Below are 12567 nucleotides of genomic sequence, written 5' to 3'. Positions count from 1 at the left end.
GAAATTTGAAATCAGGAGCCTAAAACAGAAAAACTAGTGAATTGAATCCTTATTCTTCTTCAAATTCTGGGATCTAAATGGATAACTACAATTGTTGGGGAGTTGAAACATTATCAGATATGTATGCAATTTTTACAAACCAAATTCAAGCACTCTTCCATCACCCAAAATCACATTCGGAGGTTATATGAGTGAGTGAAAGAGTGGTAGGTTTCTTTTCTTTTATCTTGAAACAAGGCTTACTTCCTTCTAGGGGCCCTTTGCATTATCCATCGCAAAGGAAGGAGCTTAAAACAATGAAGTTTATATGCTACTATTTTTGATAAAGAAAACACATGGTATGAATTGTCTAATTAGGAAACATTCCAAAATGGTTCTGATTTTCCTTGGTTTTTTTTTTTTTTTTTTCTTACATGTACACACTGTGGTATCCAGCAATTTTAAAGTTCAATACATTACAGGCATAGAAATAAAATATGGTAATGGCCCAGAGATTTGGAAGTCAGAATTTTCATGTGCTAGGTCTAGCTTGGCAACTATACATATGATGGTACAAGATGAATCATCAGCCACAGTTGCTATTTCTTTGCTTATATACACCTTAAGGATCCTACTTACCTACTTCCTGGGAATTTGAAAAAAGTATGTACAGAGTATTTTTCGAAAGGCTTTGAAAGTTTGGGATGAAAGTGGATGGGGAAGCAGAATGCCATTGGTGCTAGATTCCTCTGCAGATAAAGTTACAGAAAAAACAAACCCAAAGCCATTGGTGTGAAAAAGAAAATGGTAAGAGATTTTTTTTTTTTTTTTTAAGAGGGCAACAGCACCTGAGCTCAATGAGATTCATGACTGGTCTGTTTACCTGCTGCCTCCTCCTGTGGTATTGTGGGAGTTCTTCGAGGCCCCTGTGGCCCACTGCTCTTTTCTCCATTGCTTTCCTCCAGGCTGCCTGTTGGTTCCTGGGTTTTCATCAGCTGACTCAGGAGGACTGCCAGCACATTCTGCACGTCACCTGGTGTGCCAGATGCTTCAGGGGTTGTCTGCTCTGCTGAGGGTTGGGCTACCATGGCAGGGGGGGGCTCCTTCACAGTCTCCTCCAAGGCCACACGCTCGGAATCCTGATGCTGGGAAGTGGCTTCAGTGAGGGCATTGATGGATTGGTTCAGGGCCTCTAGCTGCTGTTGCATCTCTGGATTGGAATGGACATTGAGCAGCTGTGCCATCTGAGGGATGCTCAGGTCAGTCTGGCTCTGTAGCAGGTTCAGTAACACTGCCAGTTCACTTTGATTCAGCTGCTGTGTGATGTCACCAAGGCCTGTGGAGAGACAGTGGAGCCATCACAGAAGGAGGAGGCAGAAAAGAGGGGTTAACCCTCCTGAAATGGCAAAATCAAGTCTCTTCCATTCCAGCAGATACTTTGAATTGAACGTCTCACTCTATATCCTCATTTCTCATGATAACTGTTATCTGATGTACTTGAAAGCACCTAGACACACTAAATCAATTTTTAAAAATTCACTTACTGTGAGTTACTATTTTATGCCCAGATGAGTAGTTAAAAATGTGCATTTACTTTGTAAACTGTATGAATCCAGACAGAGACAAGATTGGTTAGGAAGGGTGGGAAATTAATATATGTTGTCTAGGAAAAGCTGCTATTATAGCAAGACCTTGTTATAACAGCTCATCATACATATTTGGATATATTCAACTCAGAAAATATCTCTGATACATATAGCAAAAAACCCCCAAAAAACCGTGATAAATTTTCAAAAGAACTATTCACTTGACATCAATGTTTCACAGTGTGTTATGTTAAAGTTGGTGCTAAGTAGTAGGTCACATTTGGTTTACCTAGTCCGATTTGTGAAAAATAAATTATCAAGCATTTAGCCAATAAAATACAGTTAGCTCAGTTTCTTTAAACTTAATAAAGATGATGTTTCAGTTCTCCCTAGCCTAAATGCACAAGGCTGTGTATCATTTTCTCCTCTCTCACTAAGAAAGATGCCACATTTTTACTAATGTTTTAATGGAAGAGGTTTAAAAGTCAAGTACAATGATTTTTGTGTGATCTTTTAATAGTAGCTCTCACCAGAATGGTGCTTGTAACAAACACGAAATCCTCTACACTGACCTATTGCATCCCCAGCCCCAGGTTCCACCTTGACAGGAGCAGGCTGGGGTGGTGCTGGGCTATTGTTCTTCACAGGCTCCACATTTGCTCCTGAGGTAGTTTCTTTTCGAGAGGTTTTGGACAGAGGTGGTTCCTCCACCACAATGCCACTCTGTCTCTGCCGTCGACGTTTCTTGCTCCATAGTTCATGGCAATCCTGCCAGTGGGGAAGGCTGGAAAAAGGCAAGGGGAAATGTGTATGGGAGTTTGATAGGGGGTGAAATACAATGGGGAAAGAAAGTATAAAACAAGAAGGAAAACATACAAATATTGACCAAGAAGATGAATGAAAGAAAATCTAGTCAACAGTCTGGATAGACAAACTAGTAATAAGAGATTTAGAGGTAGAGATCTTAAAAAAATCACCTATTCCAAATCTTTTATTTTAAATATAAATAAACTGAGATCTAGAGAAATGAAATAATTTCCTTCAAGTTGCAAAGACATTAAATGGCAGAGCCATGATTCAAACATAGTTATTCCCTCTAAATCCAATGCTCTTTTGAACTATTCATTGCCCCCTATTAAAATTGCTATTAAATCGCCATTAAAATGGCTAGGTCTTATGATAAACCTTAGTTTAGGAGAACACAAAAGAGAGGGAGAACTTCCTAAAACCAGGGTGAAGGTATTCATAATATTAACGACCAAATTTTATATTTTAACTTGGATTCTATTCATAGTTTTAAAACACCACTCTCCTTACTTGGCTAAGGACTTTTACCACCATAAAAAGATGTCTGCTCAATTTTGGTACAATCAGAGAAGACCAACCTATTTACTATTTGCAAAGCATATCAAAAACCCAGTATTGTTTTGGAATCACTCCTTAATGTTAGTTTGAAAGGGCAAAAAAAAAAAAAAAAATTAATTAAGAAATAGAAAAGAAAAAGTCCTTCTGTTTTTACTCATGTTCTATCTTCCCAAGAAAACACCATTAATTTCTTTATCCATGAGGTTCAATATTTCTTTTTTTTTTTTTTGTATTTTCAATCACCTTTTTATACAGCATTGCAAACAGCTTCTGTGTCGAATCTCATGACACAATACAAAAAAAAAAAAAAAAAAAAAAAAAAAAAAAACAACAACTTGTAAAACAAAGAAATGAGCAAATCTCTATATAATTCATGTGTCTAAAGCAATATTAAAATAAGAAAAGAATTTGGAAAGCCTCTTAGTAAAAAGAACCTAACATATTAATTACTGACTTCACAAATATCTTACACACTTCTCTCTCCTAAAACATTTACTATCTGTGTATCAGCTCTACTGGTCAAGAAACAGAACCCATCACCATTCCTTGGAGTACAAGAGCTTCTGGGATTTCTCTACGATTCAAAGTATATTTAGACTTGGAAGAGATATCAGAGACCATCTAGTCTAACCCATTCATTTTACAGATCAGGGAACTGAGGCCTAGGGAGGTTACGTGACTTGCCCAAGGTCACACAGGTAGTGTTAAGAGATGGGATTTGAACCCAGGTCCTCTGACTCCAGAGCCAATCATGTCGAGGTTCTCAGAAGATACTAGAGAAGGGAGAGAGACATTATAAATTAAGGTGGGGAGTTACATCATTACATCGAGGATCTAGGATTTCTTCAGTAGCACCCCAATATAGATTGTCTTCTTTCTATAACCTAGTAGACAAAGCCCTAGAAAGCTATGTTCGCAGTCACAAACTTGTGAGCTCCAGAGGTGAAGCAGGAACTTCCTGGCTCTAAGCCCTTCACTCTAGAGGACCTCACTTTCTTTTGGGTTGGGTAGAAAAGAATGGAATTGTTAAGAAAAAGATGAAAGTGGACACTCAGAAGAGAAAGAAGCTATACAATATGCCAGAGACCTAACAGGAAAAGGAAACAAGTCAAACTGAGCTAAAATAAAGCTATTTACCCTCATGTCTCTCTAACTTTTGAATTCAGTTATCTTTCTTTTAGAGATATTATAAGCTACTTGATTTCCCTCAGAATACTATTCAAATGTTCAGAACTTTACAAAAATGATTCTCAGTTCCACATTATCAAGGATCTAGCAAAAAAGGAGCAGGGGCACTTACTCTGGAGGAGCCATTTTGCTGAGCTCAACATCTCTAAGAAAGTCACTCTGCAAGGCCTGCTCAGCAGTGCAGCGCTTGTTAGGATCCAGTGTCAGCATGTGGTCGAGCAAGTCTAGAGCAGCCGAAGGAATACTGTAGAAGGAAACCAAAAAGAAAAATCAGTCTAAACTGACCAGACTGTTTTCAGAGCTAAAGGGTCTTGGAATGATCAGTTGATATATAGTGAGGAAAAAACAGTAATACTAACACACTTTGTGGGAAATAGTTAAGAATAGTTTAGGTAACTCATACAGAGACATGACTGAGTAAAGAATTTTAAAACCCAGAAATATATATAAATGTATCAAAAACTAAGGTGAATTTAGGGAAAACTTCAAAATATCATTAATTTCATCAACAAAAAAGTTACCAATTTTGTGTTGCAGAATATAATATGAATAATGATAGTAATGCTAGTATAGTAATATGTCCATTGAATATCTGTGAAAATACACATCAGTAACTGAATCCCTTGAAATTACAAAAAAGCTGTATGTCTTAAAGATAGATAAATACTTTATAACAGTGGATAGCATGAAATCATTGAGGGGGTAAATAGCTATATTGAAGACAACAAATATGATATTATGTTACATTATGTAATATATTATACTATATATTAAGAGTAGTTGAGATTATGCTACCATTATCAAGTATAAATTGCCCACTTCTGTCAAACTCACAAAGAGAATTCCTCACGCAGTCGCCTACGATATTGCTTTTTCGGTTTCATTGTGTTGAAGTAGGGTAGCTTAATAACATCAGGCCACACAGCTGGACAGGGGCTGCCACAGAGTCGACTAGAAGCAAAACAGAAAACATGCAAAGGAGTCAGCCAGCCATATGCTTTCTGAAAAATCCACACACATAACTACTACCTCCTGAGGGTCTGGGCTTCTTGATAAGATTAAGTTCAAGGGTAAATTGGAAAGATGAGATCTTGAGAACACCTTCTTTTGGAAAATGAAACCTTGGAAAACACCTTCTTCCCTCCTCTTTCTCTGAAACATTTGAGGATAGGGGAGAGAAGAATACCAGCATAAATATCATGCCTGAAACTGGCAATAGCCTTTTCACTTTTGTAGCTTATTGATGGTTAATAGAAATAAAAGAACATATGCTTTAATTTTCACAGTATAGTAATAACAATGTCCATTCTTTTTGTGGATGTCTTGATTTCCATGGCAGATTTCAATTATCCCATTAACAATAGGAAACAGAGAACATGTTCCTTTGAATGTTCCCCTCTTTTGCACTCAGCAGATTTATAGTTTTCCTTCTATTTTGCTTAGATATTAACATTAATTTACATTTTGTAAACTGCAATCAATGTTTCCTTATCTGTAAAATGAACCGAGAAGGAAATGGCAAACTACTCAGTATCTTTGCTAAGTAAACCCTAAATGAGGTCATAAAGAGTTAGACATGACTAAAACAACTGATAACAAACTACAACCAATGTCCATCAGATGAGGTAGATGCTAAAATATAGTAGATGTCAAGAAGTCAACTTGAAGCAGGGGAAAAAAGCTGCTTTGGATAACCAGAATTTTGACTGTCACAAATAAGCAGAGTTGAACTATCTTTTTACATCTATAATGGATAAAGCATGATAATCAGCTTTTAGTTGGAGATCAAAACTTAGCTCCTTCATTGTAGCAATGTTATCTTGATCTTGAATTTAGCCCTTCAAGAATCTCATGTCTATCCCCAAAGCCAGCACATGATTACTACTACTATGCTCAAGGCATCATCTGTGTACAACAGAAGATCGCCTAAATCACAAAGCTTAGTAAGACATATTTCCTAATACTACTACAACAGTGTACTTTACAAAATTAATTAGGGAGATCAGAAACACTTTGTGGAGAATGTCCTAAAAACTCTGACATACAGCAAGATGTAATCATTAACAATGTGGTTAAAACAACTAGTAATTTAACAACGTGATCTAGAAGAACAGATTAACTCTCACACCAAGGAATGCATTTGTACACATACACATACGCCTCCCTTCTTTCCCTCCCACCACTGTTTTACCTGATTAGTTCAAGCTGAGCCAATTCCAGATTAGCTTGAAAAATAGGCTTCTTTGTAAACAGTTCCCCAAGGATGCAACTAGGAAGATTAAAAGTAAGAGGTCAGGAGAGTAAATGCTGAAACCAATTTAACAGTGTCTCAATAAACTCTGCTTCATTGTACCAAGGGACAGCCTAAAGGGGTTTCCTAAAGGACCAACAAATTTCTGGCAGCTAGGATCCCGATCAAAACTACATACAGATTAGGGTCAGCTAGGTGGAGCAGTAGATAGAGCACCAACCCTGAAGTCAGGAGGATCTGAATTCAAATGTGACCTCAAGACACATAACACTTCCTAGCTGTGTGACCCTAAGCAAGTCACTTAACCCCAATTGCCTCAGGGAAAAAAAAAACTATATACAGATTAACCAAAGCATCAAATTCAGTTTAGCACTATGCCTCCTAATGCTCTGCACAGCTTAAATGAATCAGCATTTTTTTATTCAAACACTTAAATACCTATTATGTGGCAAGGCACTTTGCTAAATATGGGATATTTTTAGGTAAATGAATAAGATATGACTCCTACTCTCCAGCAGTACAATTCTACAATTTAGTATAAGGGATAAAAAATATCAAAACATAATGTGCTAAAAGTGAGTAAGAATTATTAGGCTGAGTTTTGAACTTTATTCAGTAGGCCCCCACTAAAAATTTTATGATTGACTAAAAAAGATTAACCCAGTTGAAAGGTACAGGTTGAATTAGAAAGGTGATGAATAGTGACAAGGAAACCAATTAGAAAATTAGTAGTTCACATAATGAAGATGTAATATAAAACTTGAGAATAGGGACTATTCCATCTTTTATATTTACATCCCCAGTTCCTGGCACATAGTAGGTACTTAAAAAAAAAAAAATCACTGCTTAAATAAGAATACTAACAGGAGAAATGGAAATGGAAGTGTTGACTGCAAAAGAAGTAAAAAGGGGCCAGAGTAAAGATAATATTAAGATTTTTTTTTTTTTTTGGCTGAGGCAATTGGGGTTAAGTGACTTGTCCAGGGTCACACAGCTAGAAAGTGTTAAGTGTCTGAGACCAGATTTGAACTCAGCTCCTCCTGACTTCAGGGCTGGTGCTCTATCCACTGTGCCACATGGAAACAGGGAAGTTGGAGTGAAGAGCAGTTTGTGAACAATTCAAAGGAGTAAGAATGGTAGCAGAGGAGTGGTAGCAAATGAATCAGTTTAAGATGTTGAGATGAATCATTAAGATGGAAATGCTAGTGGAACATTCACATGATATACAGTATGTAGCTAGAAATAAGAGGCTAGCACTCAGAAAAGAAGTTAAAAGATTTGAGTATACAGATTTGGGAGTAGCCTACATAGAAATGATCATTTCAATTGAGGAAGTTAATGAAATCAATGAAGAGTATATGGAGAAAATAGGGTTAAGTATAGTCTTGGAGCACAACTACATTTGGGGATGAAGAAGATCTAGAGAAAGAACCAATGGCCAAAATGGATTGGAAATCAAAAAGAGCATGTATAAGAGAAGTCAAAAAAGACAACAGCATCAAGTAGAGTCTAGTCAATGGTTCAAATGTTACAGAGAAGTTAAGAAAAGGGCTCTGAATTTGTGGGTTAGGGAGTCAATCACTGATGAATTGTTAAGCAGCTTAAATAAAGTAGCAGGGACAGAAGCCAAATTACAAGGTGTTCAAGCTCAAATGGATAGTGAGGAAGTAGACTTCTCTGGATAAAAATGGCTAGGGTCAGAAGTAAGGAACCAGGAAGAAAGACAATTTAAAACAACCCAAGAAAAAATGATCATAAAGAAAACAATCTCCCCTATACACTTTAGTGTCAAAAAAGAAAATGACCAGACACTAAAAATCATATTGTTAAATGATGACAGAATAGATTACTGATGAAATATTTTCATAAGTTATCACTGTATTATTTGGTTTGTATTAACTGTTTTTCTTCGCTATAAAAGATGTTTCTATTGGTGAGTGGGGGATGTTGGGAATAACTGTAGAGCCTCAAAAAGCTCCAATAAAACATTTTAAAATAAAAGGTTGATACAACATGATATTTTCATTCTTTTTGTTGTTTTCTTTCTCACTTTTTCCTTTTTTGATCTGATTTTTCTTGTGCAGCATGATATTTGTGGATATATGTATAGAAGAATTGCATGTTTAACATATATTGGAATATTTGCTGTCTAGGAGAAAAGGTGGAAGGAAAAAAATAGAAACAAGGTTTTGTAAGGGTGAATGTTGAAAACTATCCATGTATATATTTTGAAAATAAAAAGCTTTCATTAAAAAATAAATTAAAAAAATAAAAAGCTGATAGAGTTCTTTTCATTCAATGGATCTGTATATAAGTATATTATACTGCAACTATCTTGGTACTGTTTTCTTTTCATTAGCTGATATTGTTTTAAATAGAAAGAGTTTTCAAATGAAGCGTGCCTATAAATACACTTTCCTGTATTGAGGAAAAGTTTCTGTTCTAATCTATGCTTTGGCAAAATTACATTAAAGTCTTGAGGTAAAACGAAAACCTAAAAAGATTTTATCTTTAAATTCTGTACTTCTTTGGTTCCACTGAATTCAAGAAAAATTTTGATGGCTTAAACAAAAAGTATTTTCCCTATTTAACACAGAACTTAGTGGATTTCTGAAGTGTGCCTGCTGATTTCAAATGATGAACAAATTCTTAACACCCAATAGCCACAAAAAGCCAATCTTGCTAAAAGACTCCAAAGGTTGATTTAATTCTAAATCCTGCATTGACTATCAAATGGTCAACTAAGTTCTAAATTTTAGTGTTGTAATGGGGGTGACATAAGAGACAGAACATATCTGGATTTTCAGACTCCAGGTGGATTTTGTTGTGCCAGCCATTCTAAGTTTTCCTGTGAATTGCAAACTGAGCAACTATCAGAGATAGTTCACAAATCTCTGAAGAGAAGTCCTCCAATGATATCCTCTTCATCTATGGGTACTATGGATCAACAAGAAGCTTTTTCGTATGGAAAAACATATTGTAACTGATGAAAGTCAAGTAAAATTTAAATTAATTGATTCAAAGATCCTAGTTTACTTAGCTGTCTAGGTATTTATGTTATATTCTTTTAAAATGTAGTTTCCAGTCCTTTAGTAAGAGAGACATCTTCATTATGTAATGAACACCCTGCCAAAGTACTGAAGATGCAGGTTGAACAGACTGAAATAACAGTAGCAAAAGAGCTATGAACTTCCTCTGTGCATCTTAATGGGGCGTTAACTTTAGAGCCTAGTTGTGACAATTTAAATGCTAATACTATTAAAGCAAATAGTCCAGAACATAAACACACCCAGCTTGAATCACTAAAATTTAACTAAAGCTACATTTGATTTTGGTGGGCTCCAACAGTTGCTGTGTTCTTTCATCACTCCTGAATCTGAGAACAAATCCTACAATGCATCTTTTTAAGATAGTGGTATTTTCATTGAGGTGAAAGAGGGCAAGATGTTACACTACACTGGAAATTATGTATGGGAGCAGGAGTAATATAGTGGGCCATAAGAGAATATGTACTGAAATCCTACATTATTTATTTACTAAGTCTTAAAAAAACGGGACAGGAATAAAACGGCCTGTCTGTGTTTAAGTCTTAGAAAAATCACTCAACAATCACCAGAATTTTCTGAGATTTTGCCAATAATTTTATATTCATTTCTTTTTATCCTGAAAGCCAGAGATGAAGAAAGCTAACAAACAAGGAATAAGATCTACACAAACAGTAACTGAGCTATGATTAGAACAAGATGGATACCGTAAATTTGGAGTGATAAGAGAAAATAATTAAAGATTATTTAATTCCTTTAAGTTCAGAATTAGTACTTACCCACAACTCCAAACATCAATGGCTGGTGTGTAGCGCTCCTCTCCTAGCAGCAGTTCTGGTGGTCGATACCATAATGTAATAACTTTATTTGTGTAAGGACGACTGAAACATAAAAAGTAACCATGATATACATTTTTATACCAGCAATAATTTAAATCACTTAAACAAATAAATGAAAATAGTAATAATTGCTTGTTATTCTACTGCATTTGGGATTATTACAGTAACACTTTTAAAACATTAACAATGGATTGAAACCAAAATAACATGAATAGGAAAGAAAATAAAAGATAGCCAGGAAAGTAAAGATTCCCATTCCAACTCAATCTCTGGTTAAGTTGTTTAAACAAAGAAAAGTTTTGATCAACTTATGTCATCTTATAGTATTTAAATATGCCTAACAATGGTAACACATATGATTAATAGAACTCTGACAGTTCTTGATGCTTATAGATAAAGCATCACAAGATAAGGACTAATTCAAAGTTCAGTATAATTTCACTTGATTGGCACCTCACCTCTCTTCAGAACTATAGAGTCGAGCAAGTCCAAAATCTGCCAGCTTGATCTGTCCACTGGAAAATAAACAAATAATTATTTTCATTTTCAGTAAGTGACAGTTATGGCCCTCATGCCTATCTGAAAATAATATCAATTCTGAAAGTCTAATACTTCAGGAGTAACATCAGTTGTGGAAAATATCCCCTTAATCCTGGTCCTGAGGGAATAAAGAAGGGAAGAACAATGATGAATGTCACCTGTCCCCACAATTCTCTGCTTCCTGGTACCATCTTTTCAGACTAAAGCAGTTTTGACTACTCCAAGTCAACACTAATATGTGACTTCTTTTGCAGTTATTATTTTAAAAAATTTTTATTGATATCTTGTTATTATATCATTTACATTTCTCCATATCTCTTCTTATAATAAAAGGTTAATATTCAGCAAAACTAACCAATACAAAAAAGATTGACAATACACTGTTTCACATTCATAGTCTCTTATTTCTGTGGAGAATGTCTTCTCTTATCTCTTCTTAGAGGCTATTCTTGGTCACATAACTTCACAATATTAAGTTTCAATGTTTTTGTGGTTGTTCTTTCCAATTACAATATTATAATTGTTTTGTATATTATTTTCTTAGCTCTGCTTAAAGCACATTGCATTAGTCTTATAAGTTTTCCAATACTTTTCTGGTTGTCACAGAACAGCATTATTCCATTATAATCACATATCACACCTTCCCCAGACATTCATTCACCAGTGAATGGGCATTATATTAAGGATTATATTATATGAACAATATATAAAGGATTATAGTCCACTGTTATCACAAAAAGCAAAAATAAAAAGAAAAACAATTTTTTATCAATACTATGCTATGTATGTAAGACCTTTCTTTTTATCATTCATCCGTCCTGGGATATATAACTTGGGGCAGTTATTTTTATACCATATAACAATTAAGTTTTCTCAACTGGGACATTGATGTATTGTTGGTGGAGTTGTGAACGAATCCAACCATTTTGGAGAGTAGTTTGGAACTATGCTCAAAAAGTTATCAAACTGTGCATACCCTTTGATCCAGCAGTGTTACTACTGGGCTTATATCCCAAAGAGATCATACAAGAAGGGAAAGGGACCTGTACGTGCACGAATGTTTGTGGCAGCCCTTTTTGTAGTGGCTAGAAACTGGAAATTGAGTGGATGCCCATCCGTTGGAGAATGGCTGAATAAATTGTGGTATATGAATACTATTGTTCTGTAAGAAATGACCAACATGATGATTTCAGAAAGGCCTGGAGAGACTTACACGAACTGATGCTGAGTGAAATGAGCAGGACCAGGAGATCATTATATACTTCAACAACAATACTATATGATGACCAGTTCTGATGGACCTGGCCATCCTCAGCAACGAGATCAACCAAATCATTTCCAATGGAGCAGTAATGAACTGAACCAACTATGCCCAGAGAAAGAACTTTGGGAGATAACTAAAACCCATTACATTGAATTCCCAATCCCTATATTTATGCCCACCTGCATTTTTGATTTCCTTCACAAGCTAATTGTACAATATTTCAGAGTCTGATTCTTTTTATACAGCAAAATAATGTGTTGGTCATGTATACTTATTGTGTATCTAATTTATATTTTAATGTATTTAACATCTACTAGTCATCCTGCCATCTAGGGGAGGAGGTGGGGGATAAGAGGTGAAAAATTGGAACAAGAGGTTTGGCAATTGTTAAAGCTGTAAAGTTATCCATGCATATAACCTGTAAATAAAAGGCTAATAAATTAAAAAAAATATATGTTCTTAAAAAAAAAAAAGGCTATTAAATTAAAAAAAAAAAAAAGAACCAGCTACA

The 12567-nt window shown here is 35.3% G+C and overlaps 1 protein-coding gene across 4 annotated transcripts in view; it reads right to left on the bottom strand.

The window, feature by feature from the left end:
• Positions 1 to 12567, bottom strand: part of CDK12 (cyclin dependent kinase 12) — a 65172-nt gene that overhangs the window by 23326 nt on the left and 29279 nt on the right. For all 4 annotated transcript variants that reach the window (XR_004233857.1, XR_004233858.1, XM_003768269.4 and 1 more), the window contains exons 7-13: positions 10711 to 10767; positions 10193 to 10294; positions 6310 to 6387; positions 4953 to 5069; positions 4231 to 4362; positions 2138 to 2349; positions 863 to 1315 (exon numbers count right to left, since the gene is read on the bottom strand). Coding sequence is in view for 2 of the 4 variants with exons in the window: in XM_003768269.4 (XP_003768317.1) it covers positions 863 to 1315; positions 2138 to 2349; positions 4231 to 4362; positions 4953 to 5069; positions 6310 to 6387; positions 10193 to 10294; positions 10711 to 10767 (1151 nt within the window). In the remaining 2 variants the exon portion in view is untranslated. The remainder of the gene's footprint in view (positions 1 to 862; positions 1316 to 2137; positions 2350 to 4230; positions 4363 to 4952; positions 5070 to 6309; positions 6388 to 10192; positions 10295 to 10710; positions 10768 to 12567) is intronic.

Source organism: Sarcophilus harrisii, chromosome 4, assembly GCF_902635505.1.
Source record: "Sarcophilus harrisii chromosome 4, mSarHar1.11, whole genome shotgun sequence".
Lineage (NCBI taxonomy): Eukaryota > Metazoa > Chordata > Mammalia > Dasyuromorphia > Dasyuridae > Sarcophilus > Sarcophilus harrisii.
Note: the sequence above shows the minus strand (reverse complement) of the source record. Positions and strands in the feature narration are given on the sequence as shown.